The 18,156-nt window shown below is 35.0% G+C and overlaps 1 protein-coding gene across 8 annotated transcripts in view; it reads right to left on the bottom strand.

Annotated features, from left to right (window-relative positions):
• khdrbs2 (KH RNA binding domain containing, signal transduction associated 2) overlaps nucleotides 1–18,156 on the bottom strand; it is a 90,208-nt gene that overhangs the window by 9,716 nt on the left and 62,336 nt on the right. For 5 of the 8 annotated variants that reach the window (XM_023327748.1, XM_023327744.1, XM_023327747.1 and 2 more), the window contains exons 7-10: nucleotides 8,050–8,132; nucleotides 5,847–5,905; nucleotides 3,813–3,896; nucleotides 405–457 (exon numbers count right to left, since the gene is read on the bottom strand). In XM_023327748.1, the coding sequence (XP_023183516.1) occupies nucleotides 405–457; nucleotides 3,813–3,896; nucleotides 5,847–5,905; nucleotides 8,050–8,132 (279 nt within the window). Of the gene's footprint in view, nucleotides 1–404; nucleotides 458–3,794; nucleotides 3,897–5,846; nucleotides 5,906–8,049; nucleotides 8,133–18,156 lie in introns of those variants that run through there. The other 3 variants (XM_023327749.1, XM_023327751.1, XM_023327750.1) reach the window with 2 other exon arrangements.

Raw genomic sequence — 18,156 nt, 5'->3', positions numbered from 1 at the left:
ATTTTACAGTATTTGCAGAATTACCTGACAGTATTTAGAGAGAAAAAATGCACACACAAGTGCAGAAAACAGAGATGCAATACCTGGTCCATACAGAACAAAAAGAGGCAGGGATTATCTTAATAAAAAGATTGCAGGAGGAGTTCATCAGGTTCTCTTTAGGATTATATAATACTTTTGTGAATTGGTGTGTTATTATATAGAAATAGTAACGCTTCCCCCCTAGTAGTTACCAGCTTGTATGAATAAAAAGGAAACTTCAAAAAACCATGAGTCAGAAGTCCGGCTTTTGTTATGCTATGCTTCTTTGTCTTAGTAGTTTCTAACATGTTTTATATCTTTGTATATCCCAAGGCATAAATAGAGGCAGATGTGAAAATGTGATCGCAAATGTTTCTACTCACCTGCAGTGTTTCTCTGTGCTTTGATGACAACACACTACAGTGTTTTTCAGTATCTATAAGAAAGAGCAGATCATTGGTATAAAGTATGCATAAACATATATAGCATAATATTTAGACTAATAGCCTGCATGCAGTGTAAAGTGTCTACAAAGTACAGATACATCTACATAATATGGTTGTGAAAAAAAAGTAAACCAATTCAAGGTTAACAAAAAAAGACATTTAATGAGAAATGTATTTATTTCTCAGGAATGATGAGAAAGTTAGCCGAACATTATTTTAGAGCTTTTTAATTTAATTTAATCTTTCTTTTATTTCAGTTTAGCTGAATCTCTTATGTGTGTGGTTAGAGGTATCGAGGGAGATTAATCTTTGGGTTAAAACGAGCAGGTTTACTTTTTTTTAAAGTGAAAGTTAGCAGTTGATGGTTAAATTAGGATTAGCATTAAGGTTACCTGTTTAGTGTTTAGTCTTCCTTTTAGTCCCATCATCTACAGTCTTTAATCAGAGTCAGGCTTCGGGTGTGCTAATCACAGAGGTGTTTACAACACGCAGAAATCGCATGGAAGAAATGCACAAACAGAAGGAGTTTAGCAGAGACACTGAGATGTTGCAGGTAGCGACTGAGTTCAGTAGGTTAGGTTTGTTTCCTTAAGCAAACAAGCAGAGTATCAGGATATAGATCCCTTAATTAGCCGGACATATTTAAGGCAATGTTATGATATATATGAGAGGAGTTCTTACCTCTATAAAACTCCATAAGAAAGTCAGTGTGAATCAATATGTTTATTCACTTCAGAGACTGGATTGCAAGAAAACAGGTATTAGTTTTAAATGGAGATCAAATATTCATATTGGGCAAGTTGAAGTTTTCTTTATTAAACATTTTAGCTGTTGTCTGACAGAAATCTACAAAAAATAATGAATAAAGGAATCAAAATTAAAAGAGAAAATTAATTTACAGCTTGGTTATCTCCTATTTATTAAGTATTCCACTCAGGATTTAGGTTTAAGTTATTTTTATTAAATACTTTATGTACAAATACAGATTACACACAGAACAAAGCACAGTTGATGAATTACACACTGTGGTGAATGCTTTCAGTCAGTCAGTTATTCAAACAATAAGGATGTCTTTTTCAATATTCCTTGAATTCACAATAAAACCAGGAGTAACTTTTATTTCTGTTGTCAGTTACTTTTATGTTACACTTTAAATTAGGAGGGGAACCTGGTTATTGAAATATTTAGAGTTCACAGTGTTGAACAAATGTTTAAAGAAATGTTTAGATCATTAAGACATTTTACATTCAGGTCTTTGACTCTTGGAAGACTGGTTTCCATTTGTTGCTTTAAAGCAGTCTATTATGTTAACTCTTTCTAAAGGAATGTGTTGTTTTCTATTGGTTTGCTACCATGGTGATATTTCTGGAAAATTAAGCACCTGCTGAAATGACCAAGAAGGCTGCATATCCACATTTTTCCTGAACATATTTGTTTTATGTAGACCAAACTAATGAAGGTGTGTTGGTCATGTCACTTAATCTTACAATAAACTGGTTCTACACTGGTCAAAAACATCTTAATTTAAACTTCAGATGGTGCTACAATTTGAAGTTTGATAACTTAATGGGAAAGTCCTTATCCATTAATTCTGTCAAGTAAGCAGGTGAAAATTTTCCTACTTCTATGATATAAGGGGAACGATTCCTTTGTTCCTATGAATTAACACTTTGTTATTAGTGTAATAAATGCATCAAGACGGCAACAGTCTTGATGTAAATAACTGTAACAGTTATATAAATAACTGTTACAGTTATTTACCTGACAATTGGAATATTGAAAGTGCATCTGTTTCTGTAAAAAGAAGTCAACTGTTGTAAATGATGGCAAAAGAAAGTTCTATTTAGGACTGGATGATTAAAATAAAACATAACCTGGTGATAGTGTTAAATCCTATGATTTGCACGCATGTTGTATGCACCTTTTTCCATATCTTCCTCTTCAATTAATGTCTCTAATTTTGAATTGGGGTATTTTAATTTATACTTCTTTCGACTTCAAATTAAATTGGGATATTTTAATTTATAGAATATAGAATCTGAATAGAGGAGATAGGAAAAGTCTGAGATAACTAAAATGGATGGAGTCAGCCAAATTCTACAACAATCAATTACATTTCAAATAACGCTACTGTGATCTAAAGAATTAATCCGTTCGGGCCAGAATGGTGGAAACAAAACACTCCACTGTTTACTACTCTCAAGTGGGGATGCTGTAGTGAAAACTGCAACAGTATGCGCAGATCCTTTTATTTATTTGTGGGAATGCATGTTTACTGTCCATTTAGAAGCTCTCATACTGACAGCAATACCATGAAGGCAAGTGGCTATTTGCACTGCACGGATTTAATAGCTGACTTACAAAGTCTAGTTGAAAGTAATAAAGAAGTCGGAAACTGGAGGTGCAGCTGTGGCCTTCATTGCGAGGTAATTACAAAATGGATAATTAACACATTGATACATGCATATATTGTGAAGCTGTTTCTGTTATGTTTAAATTCTACAAAAAACATTTGGAAATATATGATGAAACACTTTATTTTTCTAACATGATTATCACTGGATATGTCCCCAATTAGACAGTGACATCAAATGATACTAAGAGAGAGCAACACCTTATGTTCCAGTGAAACAGGTGACACCTGTGCTTTACTTCACATAACAATATGTTCTGTGTCATTATGAAGCATTTATCTTTTGGTGTTATGTTACAATTTCCCCCATCCTCCTGGGCAACTGCTAGTTTTATTTGTGTCAGTGTTGCAACAATTGACTGGCCAAAATGGGATTTTTCACAGCTTTTGTGAACATTTTTTGCTTTTCAACTCCTGTCTCTGAATATTTTAATGCTGCTGACACACAAGCAGAACAAAAACGACAGCCTACTAAAACGTAGGAGGTTGAAGTCACCACTTTCGCAATGACTGCATGACTATGTCTAATTCGATGAAAGGAGTGGAGCTTGTGAACCTTTAATAATAACTCCAATGAAGCCAATAAATGGAAACCAATCTGTTACAATCACACATATACTCTGTATGAACAAATCTGTCAAAATTGTGAAATTTCTGCAATAGGGACAATTGAGTTAATTTAAAGAGCTAATTTAACAATCATCTTGTACATGGGTGAGTATGTTTAAAGGTAAAAAAGAGACTTGATTGTGTATGATTTTATTCACACATCAGAAAATTATTGATCATATCTTTTTTTTATTTTTATTTTAAAATTTGATGATGAGATAGGGAAAGTTACAACATTTCTTTTTTTTTTTTTTTGAAAAAGTTGAAAAAAGGTTTCAAAAGAGAAGTGGAGGTCACAAATCTGGAGCACCTTCAGTATCTACCATAGGGATGTTTTCTGTAGCCTCCTCTTGTCAGGCGTAAAGCGGGAGCTTTGAGAATGGGTCTGGGGCTTGTCCACTCTTCTTCTGTGGGAATATACCACATTCACTTTTGTGAAAACTAAATCTCTCAAAACATATGGTGCACATATGTATTGAACTCTGTCATCTCACAGAATATTTCAGCAAAGAAAATAAATTACATCCTGGGAAATACAGGGTTCTCTCACAGCAGGAAATTACTGTCATAACCGTTTTTTCCTCTACTGGACCAGTACTGAGATTAGACTGTCAGAGACTCCTTCCTTAAAGGCAAATTACATAAAGTTGGCCCCCTTTGGCATGGCACACTGCACTGTTTTCAAGTAAGAGTGTTTATGAAGCAGAAAATCAAATTATTGGCTGCTTGGTTTTCCTTTGGTCTGACCTCAACACCCCAGTGCTTAAATTCATTGTGCTGAAAATAACTGAACCTGCAAAAAGATGACAATCAGCTAACTGCTGATTTCATTAGACCTTGCAAATGGAATTCAAATAATTGTTTGTACTTACAGGGTATATTTTCAACATTAATAAATCTTTTATTTTCCAACGGTATTTAGGCCTGTAGATCACAACAGTCAAATTCAGCTCCATGTTAAAAAATTAGAAATATATGATAAAAGAAACATGGAAAAATGATTTCATTGCTTTCCACTCTGCTGCTCTCCACTGTGAGACAATAAAGGATATTTCTATTCTATTCTATTTGTGGGAAAAAAATGACACAAAAAATGATATACTGTATATATATACAGTATATCATTTTTTTAAACACACACGCACACACACACACACACGCAATTGGTAAATATTGGTTATCGGCCATAACAGTAATATTAATATTGGATATCAATATTGGCCCAAGTCTTTTCCAGATGTAGAAAAAACAAAACTGTTATAGCTAATTATCATTATCATGCAAACTTTATGCTCACAAACCACACCCTTAGTCATCTCACAGTTTGACTGTTTACTCCCTGCTATGTCCTAAGCTTTTGGGGAGGGGTTAGATCTCCAAACGTTTTTTGGTCACAGAAAAAGCATGTTTTAAAATTAAAAACCAGTGAATAGATTCATTATAATGTATCTGTTTTTTAATACTTTGAAGATTTATTTTAAGTTTTCTGACTCTAGTATAAGATAAAAATTAAAGTTTCTATTGCTGCAGTTTCAAATATGCTATTCTAGAAAAAACATGTCTTTGGGCTTGAAGAAGTCTAAAGATCATGTAGTTTGCAGAAGCATCCAAGAATGATTCATTTGCACAAAACAGAGGTTAGTTCTACAGAAAAAAGCCTTTAAGGGCAAAACACCCAAAAGGAAAAACAGCTTGTGGCCTCATGAGCTTCCACTGGCGCATTCACAGTTTCACAGTTTTAGTTAAACGCAGCTTGCAGTTAGTTATCGTAGGAGGGTCGATACATAGAGGAGTGGCTCCCTGGGTCAGGAAGTGGGCTGCAGGGCTTTTTTCTTTGTCTCTTGGTTGGTTTTAATAACAGTGTAGCAGCTGTTCGGGCTGTAGAAACTGCCAGGATGTTTGTAACATTCTTCATTGTGCTTGTGAATATAGCTAATTACCTGAAATAATAGTGGAAAATTACAATAGCCTTTTTCCTCCTTCTTAACAAGAAAAACAGTGTTAATTCCAAATATATTACCAGGCCTAGCACTAGACTTTCCCCAGTGCAAGTATTGAGAATAGCAGCTAAATTGTATTTTAATTTTATGATTGGTCTTGATAAGTCTAAGAATACGCTACACAGTAGGCAAAGTTTACTCGATAAAGAACTCAATTAATCAGCCTCAAAGTTGCAGAATAATTTTTATTGATGGGCTAATCAAATAATCAACCCCCTTTTCAGCTTTAATAACGGGTTTTGTTGAACTTTTTCTAAATTAAATACTCTACACTGGGTCCTTGTCAGAAGAAAAAGGTGAGAGTGACTATAGTTCATGAAACAAACTTCTTTTTAACAGCAAGTAAGCCACACTTACCATAGCTGTTGTATGATTCATCACTGGTTCCGTGTCCATGTTCATAATATTCTGAAATGCTATAATAAACACACAAACAAAGAAAAACATTCAGGATAAAGGATGCACTTTCATGTATAAATAGTGCACAAAAACAAACAAAAATAAGAAATATATATATCTGCAAAGTATTCATCCCACTTGAACTTGAATCTTCCAAATTGTAAATTTGCAACAGCAAATTTCAAGTCCTAATAGATATTTGGAATTATGAAGCATGCTAAATTTGACCCCTATGTTACAGACCAACAAGAAGTAGTGCATAACTGTGAAGTGGAAGTACAATAATACATTCTTTTTTCAAAATTCTCTTTATTCTAAAAAGGAGTGTGTGTTTTGGGTCTCAGTCCCCCAGAGTCAATCCTTTGTTGTACTATCTTTTGTTGAATTACATTTATAGTTCGTTTAAGTTTCTATTGGCTTTGTACAGCTACACTGAATTGTTTTACAGTTTCTTTCTATGCCAGATTGCTTAAACTCTGACAGGTTGGGCAAGCGTCAGGAATTCTTTTTGATTAGGAATCTAGAATCGCGCCTTTAATGGTGGCAGCATATTGGATTTGTTCTTTTTGGAGACTTTTGTTCATCTTTCGTTGGTCGAGGCATTGTGTTTTTGGACAATTATTCTCTCTGCCTTTGGATGTCGTGCTTCTGGAAAGAGTCTTGCTCCTAATCTTTTTATTTTCAGGCATGTGCTGTGATGCATAACCATGGCAACAAAGTTTTTTTTGTTTTTTTTTTTAACAATTGGGAGCACCTGATTGGCATCCCCAAAGCTCAAATAAGACCTCTTCTAAGACCACAAGAGTTGAAACAGAGGATTCATGGATATAGATCAAGGCCAAAGAGAGAAAGAGGACTTTTAAACCATCGCTTCCATTGATCATAATGAGCAAGGCTCATGTTCGCCACTACAACACGTATGGCTTTCTAACCATATGGCCACAAGGTGGATTAGCAGTGCTTCTCAACAGTTGATGGTGTCGTTTAGTACGTTACTGTGAAATATAGTCTCTGTTGCTTCAATATTGAGCCATTAGCAATCGTGACAACCATGTAAGAGTTATAAAATAGTGTCTTCAGTCTGAGGCTTCTAAGGATTGGTTACCTGATCTATTGCTACTGAAGATTTGCGTGCCCACAGCATCACAACTTGACAATGACTCTACGAAGATGCTTGGATGATATGAGTTACAACAACATTTAATGCCCCTTTGGAAAAAATAAAGTACTTTTTTTCTCCATTGAATTCTCATTTAGATTTAGGTCTGGATTTTGACTTGACCGTTCCAATATATGACTATGCTGGGTTATAAAATATTGCACCGTAGCTGTACATTTGCTATACATATTTGTTTTTAGTAACAAAAAGCAATGTACCATTTTCATTTCATTTCACAGTTATGCTTCACTTTATGAATTAACACATTTGTCAGCCACTGTAAATAAACCAGTAATTCAGGAATCAACAGTTTCACAATTAGTTTATAAAATACTCACCCTGTATATCAATCCTTATCTAAACTGTCAGTATCACTCAACCGTGAACAAAGAGTTTTCATCTGAAGTTGCCAACTTTTAAAAGCAACTCATAAATGTGTAGCTTTTACTCTGTGGGACAGCTCATTAATCCAACAACAGATGGGCTCTCTAATGTTTAGAAACTTGCCTGAAGAGGTGTAGATAGAGCATTTGTTTAGGACTATTCACATTTGTAAGTTAATACACATTTGTTGCTCCAGTGGGGATTTTCAACAACAACCGTGGTGATTGTGGGATTTACTGATACATTTGAACATTTGTTCAATGATGTGCTTTTAATGGCCATTGGAGATGGATGCCACAGCTTTTGTATATGTAATTTTCCTACTTTTTGTCATGCCTTATTTAGGTACTAAAATATGTGCTGTTGAGCTTAGAGAATTATTAGAACAAGCCCACAGAAAATGGGTAAAGGCACCTGAAACAAAATGATCTTCAGTAGCCAAATCTCAGATTGACAAACTTAGAAAATTGCAGCCTTAAATTAGATTTCTTTTTTCTTCAGTGAAACAATAGCCTCCAAACTAATAATGGAATTCAAAACTTTTGTATCTTTATAAATGGTCCAGATGTTTGTGCAGGGAGCTGTGTTTTTGCAGTTGTATGTGTCTGTAAAAATCACCTCTTTGTCTGAGTGCTGTAGTTTTCATCATATTCTTCATAAGTCTCATCTTCATATTCTTCATCATATCCGTCTTCATAGCCCTGCAAGAAAAGAAGCATTAAATATTAAAGCTGACATGTTTTCTCATTCATGTCCAGTGCAGCTATGTAAAGATGAATACATAATACAAGCCATACTGAGCTACATGGGAAAAGGCATTCCTTTCAGTCTGTAATCCCCAACAGCAATTATTGATTAAAGCTGGTGAAAGAACATGCCTCACTTTTGGAGCCTAATGAGCAATTTATGAGGCTCAAACCGGATCTTGAAAGTTTAGACATACAGATATGGATATTTGGTAAAGTAGTGTAAAAATCCTTAAAAATAAATTTTTCAGTGCTGTATCATATCGCATTATAAAATATATAATAAAATAAAAATAAATAAATATATAAAAATATAATAAATAAATATAAAATAAAACATGCAACTTTTAATTTCAGCATATTTAATTAGAAGAAAAAGAAAAGAAGCCACAATAGATGGGAATAGTTTTTTAATAAACTCACTGGTGGCACAATTGTTTGTATCTGTAAAAATCAGCTTAAAGGTGTAAATGTAACTGCAGCATTTCCTGTATTTCTGCTTTACTTTTGTAAGTTGACCAAAGTTATTGGGAACTTTTAATTGGTAATCCATGACATGACTCTTTTCTTATATATATCCTTTGGGATATATATAAGATACGAGAAAGAGTACATTTTCTTTCAGTACTTGCCACTAGAATAGATGAGGACCCATATTTATCTTGCAACCACACAGTAATACGACAGTAAGGGAAGTAATAAGGAAAATCTCCAAAGGTCACTGCTGGATAACTACAGCAAAGAGTTGCATATTTGGGTCAGCAAACCTCCATAACAACCATTAAAGGCTATCCACATAGCAACCATGTGTTTGGGATTAGCCTTTGCACCATCATTACAAGTGAAAGGAAGCATTTGTTAAACCAAGTTTGCACTTTAAGTGGAGTTTTGTGCTTTGATTCAGTAGACTAAAATTTAAAAAAGGATGAATATGTGGTTAAAAAAAACTGATATTCACTGTAAAGTATGGTGGAGGATGTATGTGGCAGGGTTTTTTCTGTATTACAAATGTTATTGTTAGAATGCATGCAACCAAGGAAACTAAGAGAATAAATGAGTCATTACTGAGCATTTTAGTTGGATGGTGAATCAAAACAAATGGGCAAAACAACACAGAGAAGGTTCACAAAAATAACCTTCTTCTGTGACCATCACAGTCCCCAGACCTAAGGCTAATAGAAAACATGTTAGGAAGAGCTGAAGAGCAGACTGCACAAGAGAACCTTGGCCTCTGGATGATTTAGACAGATAGTGGAAAGAGGAATGACCAAAGTTTATTTTCTCTGTTTGGTTCAATTTTGTGAAATGTTAAAGGGAAAACTATGTGATGCCCTGTTGGCCAAACAGGGTCGTAATACTAGCAGGGGTACAAATATTTGATAAAACCAGGGTTGCTGATAAATTTTTCCAATATAGCCAGTCCAATATATGGACTGTATTAAAGTCCATATAGTTACTTTAATACAGGTAAAAAGACCAGGCTGCAGCTGGTAATGTTCAGCAAGAAGAAAACTGACTAAACCACACGGAGCACACTGCAACAACCGCCTACGCTCAGATGTTTAGCCAAATATCTTCACTTGAGATAACTACATAAAAACATAAACAGAAATACATTACTGTCTTACAAAAATCTGGAGTTTGAACTTCTGCTTGTAAATATATTATGCAACTGTTTTTAAAAAATGTTTAACATGTCACAATTAGTATAATTTTTATCTCATAAGATCTTACTGATAGAATATTATGGTTTTATTGGTAGCGCTGAACCAAGTGTAAGTTCAACCAGGAAAACGACCTGAGATGCTTCACAATCCTATTTTTGGGCTTCTCATTTTTCCAATTTCCATTGATTTACTCATAAAATCCACTTTAAAAGAGCTGTTTAGTTTTACTGTCCAGTGGATGAGTGTTAATAAACTCTGCAGAGATACTTTCAGTTACGACTATGTGCTGTGAGTAATTAAGTTTTACGAGGTGATGTGAGTGCCTAGTTGACGTCTTTCTCGTGGATTTGGTAGAAATTCTCCCAGAGGCACCACTAAATCTGAAAAATGCAATTTCACATCCTTTCCAAACTTTGGTTCCTTTCAGATTTTGTATTAGCTAGAACTTCAAAGATGTCTTATTACACTCATAAGACAAAAGTATTTATTTGAGATCTCAGGATGAATATTGTACAAGCTGGAATGTCCCATCTCAGCAAAACAAAATAAAACAAAAAAACCCCAAAAAAACCAGATAAGATTTATGAAAGAAATCTTGATGCAGTGATGTGCATATTGTGAGCCATATGTGTAAATATTTTAGAGGAGAAAACAACAGAGAAAGGGTTGAAACTATAATGAGCTGAAACTAATTTACCAATTACTGAATTCTATTCAAACATCTGAGTAAACAGCTGCTCAGTTAAACAGAATTGGGATTTAAAAAAAAGAAAAGTAAGGATACTTTTGTTGTGATCCTTGCGTGCTAGTTTTCTTTGTGTTTTTACCATTTCTTTGTTGCTTATGTATGCCTGTTAGGTCTTGCCATACTTAGGTCATCCTTCTACATTTGAATTTATTTTTCTTAGATTATTATAAGGCTTTTTCCTTGTTGGTTGCTATATACTTTAAGTCTTGGTTCATCTCCATTTGCATTATTAGTCCTCCTGCCTCAGTTTCCTTTTCTCCTTGCCACAGCTGCACCATATTTCCTCTGATTAGTTTATCCCTGCCACAGAGCTTCAGCTCCTGATTTTTCACTGTTCATTGCTGGATTTTTCTGTTCCATTCCTTTGCTTGTTTCCATGCTCGTGCTCCTTTTCCTGTTTACCTCATGCAAGACCCATAAAGTTCTCTTTTTACTATTAAAACATACAACATTGCATTCTTTAGTGGCTGCCTACGTCTTTCCCTGCCTCAAACAAGCAAAACACTACAACTGAAAGATCTCCATCTGTGAGTCGCTATTAAACCGTCATGAAGGTTGGCCGGAGGTGGCTCATTACTGCATCCCAAAACCTTCAGTGTTGAGGAAAGACCCAGAGGATGGAAAGGGAGATGACACAGCCAAACTTGGTTTTGAAAAGCATTATATAGCAGCTGAAACTCTGAGAATGATGCCAGGATTCACACGGTGGCAGATTCTGCAAATTGTGCCTTTTCTCAATAAACATCAACACTGAGTATTTGGATTTCTTTCGTTTTTTTCTTTTCTTTCAATATTTAGCCCTTGCAGTTTTCTTCTGCCTTTGGTTTTTCCACTCTTAGTTGTTCCAAATCCCGAAACAAATTTTAACATCAAATAAAGATAGCCCCCCTCCCCCCAAATAAAAAAGGCAGTTTTCAAACTGATTCATTAATTAAAAGGAAAACTATTCAAACTATTCAAAAGGTTAAAATCACTATTGGCTAAAAAGGTACACAGTGGCCTGGCCACACTCACATTTGCTGAAAAAAAGACTCAATCACCCCATATTTTGGAAAGTGTGTGTCCTGTTACACCGGTTGCAAAGCTAACAAGTTTTCAGAAAAAAGAACATTATACAGACAAACATGTGGTGGTCAGATTATCTGGGGCTGTTTTGCTGCTTCAGGCCTTTAAATGTACTTTTTAACAGAAAATCCTTAAGTAAACGCCTGGCCATCAGTTTCTAACCTCAAGCACACCAACACCTCTGAATGTCTGACATTCAAATTTGTTTAAATCGTCTGAAACATTTCCGTGTGACAAAAAGGAAATATTGTTCTTTCATAAAATTGACACCTAAATGTGTTAGCAGCCTTGGATCAATTTATGTGTGTATGTTTCATTTTTGTCTGTTTCATTGCTGACTTACAGTTGCAGTTTTAAATATTTAAATTTCAAAAGCCTGACCATGAACTGGACCTGCAAAATACAGTAGCTGTTATGTTTTGAGATATGAATTATTTCATGCTCTGTTTTTGAATAAATACATTTTATGTAATGTCATTCATATGATTTGAAAACAGAGCATATTTCTGAGAACATCTTGTAATGTTCCTCAAAATGGATTTTAATTCAGTAACAAGTGAACAGATGCCAGGGGCCCCAGGTGTCCTGAGACTGCAGTGGAACCACACAGCAGCCACAACTCCAGTAAGCTCACCTCAACATCTCCCAAACATCTGCACCAAAAGACTTTCAAACAAAAGAAATGTTTAAATTCACCATTTCATGTATCAATGAAAGGTGCTATTTAAATTAAACATATTTGCTTACTTACTGCATTCTGTGGTTTGCTGTTCATAGTTATCAGTTATATCTTAAGAAAGTTGACTAGGAAGATCAGCTCTGCTTTATTTAGTTTATTTTCCAGCACCAATTCAAAACAAACAAAAAAAATCATCTCAAGGTATTTTACAAGAAAACAGCTTCAAATCACATTAAGCAGCATACAGTCAAATCAGTCTAATTCATTAGTATAAGCTCAGATTCAAGGTCAGAAACGACCAGTCCAATTTGACCACAAATCAGTAGGATAAGAGAATTTGTCTAAGTTGACATGACGTCAGACTTCTCTGCATTGTCATTTACAGAAGCTATTATTGCAATTTTACATGGAGAACAGAAACAAACATGCTGGATTTTTGCAGATAAACCATTGTAGAAATATGAAGTTAAAAAATGATTGTTTGGGTTGGATGCAGTTCAAAAACAGTAACAGCTGGAAAAGAGGTTTGGGTTGATCATGCTGTGAGTGTATCTTGCAGCAAACGAGAGATAAAATTAACTACACAACTCTCAAACAGTGTGGCATTGATTTTTAAATATGAAAGTGCAGAGGGGATGTGTTTACAACAACTTAATGAACCTAAAGTCATAATGGAGTCCACAAGTCTGTGCTACACAAGGTGCAGTTGATTGTTTTTATAATCTTTTCCTGTTCTAAACATCACAGTTTTTATGAGAAATATCCCCCAAAAATCTTTCACTTTTCTCCTTTTATATATTTTGAAATATCAAGTGTACCCTCTCAGATAAACACACACATTTGGGCAATGCCTCCACATTTGAAAAAAAAAAAAAAAAATCATATTTAAAAAAGCTGGGTGAAACAAGTAAGGCTTCATCGTTTTCTTTTTACCTCAGAGAGAAAACCTACTCTTTCATGAGAACATATCTAAAAGAAAGCAACTCCACATAATATTCTGTCAAATGGTTTATTCATGAGAATGGGAATAATCAGTCTCAGCAGACCAAACAGCCCAAGTTGAAAATGATGTCAGGCCACAGTGTGTGCAGAGCAGTATAGTCAGCTATTGTTTTCTTATTTAAAGTGTTGGATTTTGCTCATTAAGAGAGATTTGGAAGAATCTAAAGTGCTCTTGTTTCTTTTTCATTATGATCTAATTTCCTCTAATCCTTTTCTGAACTTGCTATTTAAAATAAAACTCCACCGTGAGATATACAAGAATCATTTCCCATTGAAAAAATAATCTATTGCTTTTAATGTGTCAATAAAATGTTGTGCCAGATGCGGCCCCAGAGGCAGACAATACCTTCCATTTTTGTTTGTAGCAATACAGAAACAGTATAAGAGAGGCATATAGACACTCTTATGACAAAATTTAATCGGTGGACTGATTTATGACCCTAGGTGAGGCTACTCATATTTATCTTTCAGCTTTCCCTAAAGTTGAACGTTTTTTAGATTGCTGCACATCCACGCTCCAAGAGTTTCTCTAACATGGGAAAGTGTTTTTTAACCTTTAAAATTATCCACTACTTTTGTCTCTGACTTATATGCTGTATGTTTCTTGGCCCTAATGATGCTTTCCCTCCATCCATTATCTTACACACTTAAGTGTGTTCACTAACAAAATACAGTACACCTGTAGTTGTTGAATTTTCCATTACTAAAGCTTATAAATGATCAATGTAAACCATCACTCTGTATTAAAATATTTACTACAATTCATATTATTTATTTAGATTTCATGTTTTGATGTGTGCACTTGGATTCCTATCGATTTAGTGAATGATGGTCTGTGTAAATATTTATTAAACTGAATGGCCATCCAGGTTTTATATAGTTTTTTTTTCTTTTGGTGTTTGTTGTACAAATTCAAATATATGCTGGCTATCAACCAACAATTCAATAAGTGAATTTGTGTTTTTTCTTAAATACCCCCACTCACGAAGACTTACCTACCTTCTGACAACTAGCCCAACTTATAATAACATTGACTAAGTTTGCTATTGGTACACTTTACCTAAAACAAAATAAAACATACTCACGGAACGGATGAAGGAAATCACAAACTCATAGTCAGCACTGACTAATCATGCTACCATAAATAATACAGTAAAACAGTTAAACAGTAGGTTTTCTTTAGAGGTATGTGTTTACTCTTACGCAGGGATGAGCACGGACGCACAAATGGCTTGGTGAGCAAAACCATAGGTAATTACAAGATTCTAAATCTAAACTTCTCTAGGAAAGGTGACAAACTATATATTATTCTTGATACTGATTATCACTTATTGTTTTTCATACTTTAATTGTGTTGTACTTTAATTCCCTCAGAGTACCCACACTGAGCACCAGCGCCATCGACCCTCCCATTTGTGGCCTTTGTCTGTTTGTCACTGTCTCCTCATCCTATGCCAACTGTTAGACTGTGCCTAGCAGTAAATGTTTATTGTTGATCCCTTTTAATTGCATTCGTCCTAAACTTCAGAAAGGTTGGAAGGAGTTTACGGAAGCAAGGTGTCACAAAGATAGTGAGAAAATGTCCTGACTATCCTGAGATTCATCCTGTGCTGGTGTTTAAATTGTACCTACCAGAGAGAATGTTTTATGGCTGATCCCTTTTAATAGCATTCTTCCTACATTTTATAGAGGTTGGAAGGAGTTTTCAAAAGCAAGGTGTCACAAAGCTGGTGAGAAAATGTCCTGACCATCCTGAGATTCATCCTGTGCTGGCCAAAAGCAGAGAGGTTTTTGTGCTACTGTAAATAATGCACCAGGGGGTTTTACCCCCTCACACAGATGGCATGTTGAGCAGGGCTGGGGTCAGTCCTCTCCCCCTTCACGCTGTGTATCATGAAGACATTCTGTTTAAAACCAGAGGTAATTACAACATTACAAATCTATTTAAACTTCTCTAGGTATAGTATATGCTATATACAGTATATTATTCTTGATTATCTAACACTTATTGGTTTTTTTTATACTTTAATTGTATTACTCTTAAAACTCAGAGGTCAGAGGGAGTTTACCAAAACAAAGTGTCACAAAGATGAGACTAACAGATGTCAAAGGAGTGTTTATTTTGGGGGAAGGAATTTTTATTTTAGGGAGGGAGGCACATCCGGTCACCGGAAATTAAAAGCAATTAATATAAATCAGTCCACCGATTAAATCTTGTCATAAGGATGTCTATATGTCTCTGTAGTATAGCTTTCAATGTTGAGTTCGTCTGTCTTTTCTTTTTTCAGGTTTGGGACACAAAAGAAGAGACATCAGCGTGAGGGACATCTGTGGTGGTGACCTAAAAGAAATTACATTTACTGTGCTTGTACATAGGATCGTCTCCCGATGAGTAATGCTGATTCAAACCGCTCCGCTTTCTGTGTGGCTTTATTTGTGCGAACATGAATTTGACTAAATTAAAGTTAAGGATTATGTCAGGGATTAAGTTGTTCAGGGGATCCTCTATTTCTCCCGTTCCTGCATGAGTCTGTCCCCACAATAGCAGAGTCAGAAACCCACATATCTCAGTAATTAAACATTTTGTGAGCTATCCCATACAGAAATTGGCTATACTGAGCCTCGACTGTAAAGCAGTCAATGGATTAATTTCAGAGAAATAATGGGTTATAAAAATAAATCTTCCATTTTCTTTTCCTTTTTTTTCTTTTATTCATACAAAGTCATATAACCCAAAAATGGACTGCATTTAGACACTGCTTTTCTTGGTTTATTGACCATTCAAAGTTTTCTTTATTACAAGTCAAATTCATGCTAACACAGACACAGATCCACATGTTTTCACCCTACAACTATGTTGGTAATTTTGGAAATTTTATTCTAAACATGCAACAACCTAATTTACTATTTCTTTACTGGGAAGATATGTGAAGCACCTCAGCTCACCATGAGGAAGGTATTGATAAAGTTATCTCCAAAGGTTCCAACTGAGACACATCGTTTGATTAAATATTGCAATGCGATTGAGATATGCTGTCTAATGTCTCATTGTCTTTTAACTGCATGCCAGAAGACAAAAAATAAATCCAGACAAAATTAGTCTGAGAATATTTTCTTGCTGTATACACATAAATATTACATAGTTATAATATTACTGTAACAATGTACTGTAACCAAGGTTGTATGATGCACAATACCATTTTAAGAATGTTGCTTATTATTTTTTAAATATAAACTAATCTAAAGAAATTGCCATAATAAATAAAGCAGCTCCTTTAGCTTTTGCCTGTTTGAATACAAACTGTGGATTAGCTAGTGATGGGAAGTTCGAGTCTTCAGAGAGTGAGTTCTTGTGGTAGAAGAGCAAATGACTCTTATTTTATTGTCATCTGTAGCCTCATATATCAGCTTAACTTGGCAAATATGAATGCCTTGTACAACTATCACAACAGCAGGTGCAATTTGCTGCATGTATATAATTCCTATCTAAGATGTTAAAAGTCGGTGTAAAATATATAGAGGTTAGAGGTCACTACAATACCTACAGCTAATTAGATATGTGTCTGCAGCACATGAGTTCAGTCATATTCAATAAATTAGAGTATGCATTCAGATAAGGTCCAGTAGTCAGATTAAAAGTACCTTTTGAAAATAGCATTTAAGGAGGTATTAAACATACTTTTCATTAAGCTCACATTTTTGCAATAAAAATGTGTTTTCTAATTGGTCTAATTAATATTCTAATCATAAATGTCATGTTTTCATTACCTGTAAGTGGAAAACCATGATAATGAACAAAAATAAAGCCTTTCAAACAGCTGTGTGTAAATAATCTCTATAGAGTATTTCACTTAGTGATACATTTTCTGAAATAAATGGGTTGTTCAATAATATTCAAATGAATTGAATGTGTATGTATAATTTCCTATGTGTTTCAAAAATGTCCTGCCTGAGACGCTCCCCCACCTACCCGTTTGGCTCAAAATCTTCGCAAACAAGGCGTAATGTATTGCCAGACCACATGGCTTGGTGATAGAGGAGAAGCTACAGTCCTCAGTGCAGTGGTTCATGGTTTGATTTCTGATTTCTGGCATAGGCTATTTACTGCATGCTGCTTTATTGATACACGTCTGTTTCTGTTTTACATCAGACTCCTATTATCATATTGTCATTCTAGAACTAGACACTCAGGAGAAATGCACTTTTGCATGTCATACAGATGGTATTTTGACACATATATTTTATATGTTTATATGTAGCTGAATATTACATTTTTGTCTGTAAAAATGCAAGCTTTACTGCAACAGTGACAACGAAAGCATCGTTGGGGACGAGTATTGTTTGGCCTGTCAAGAGTCAAAGGAAACAGAATCATTTGTTAATCTCTCCTCAGCTTATCTCTTTTCACTGACCTCTGTATTGCTTTTATGCATAACATGCATTCAGCTTCAAGAGGGTATTATCTGTAAACAGGCCAGCCTCTAATTAATGAGGCTTGATTCCTCCAGTTTGACACTCATCTGTAAAAACAATTAACTCTAGAGCTTTTTAACACAGCAGAGGACATAAATCAAATGTTAACACAAGAGTGGAGTCCTCGCTCGGTGTAATTAGGACAGCAAGAACCTAAAGGCCCTTAGCACTGTGCTTCATTATCAATTGACAACCTGTATGTCCCCTGACAGTGACTGATCTTCATAGGGAGGTGCCTTCCAAAGCCCACTATGCGTAACTGAACGGCGGCGTAAAATTAGATTTGCTGGCTTTTGTTTCTGTGAATAGATGGTGTTTTTCACCTTTTGTTTCTGCTCATATAGT

This window comes from Xiphophorus maculatus, chromosome 22 (genome assembly GCF_002775205.1).
Source record: "Xiphophorus maculatus strain JP 163 A chromosome 22, X_maculatus-5.0-male, whole genome shotgun sequence".
NCBI lineage: Eukaryota > Metazoa > Chordata > Actinopteri > Cyprinodontiformes > Poeciliidae > Xiphophorus > Xiphophorus maculatus.
Note: the sequence above shows the minus strand (reverse complement) of the source record. Positions and strands in the feature narration are given on the sequence as shown.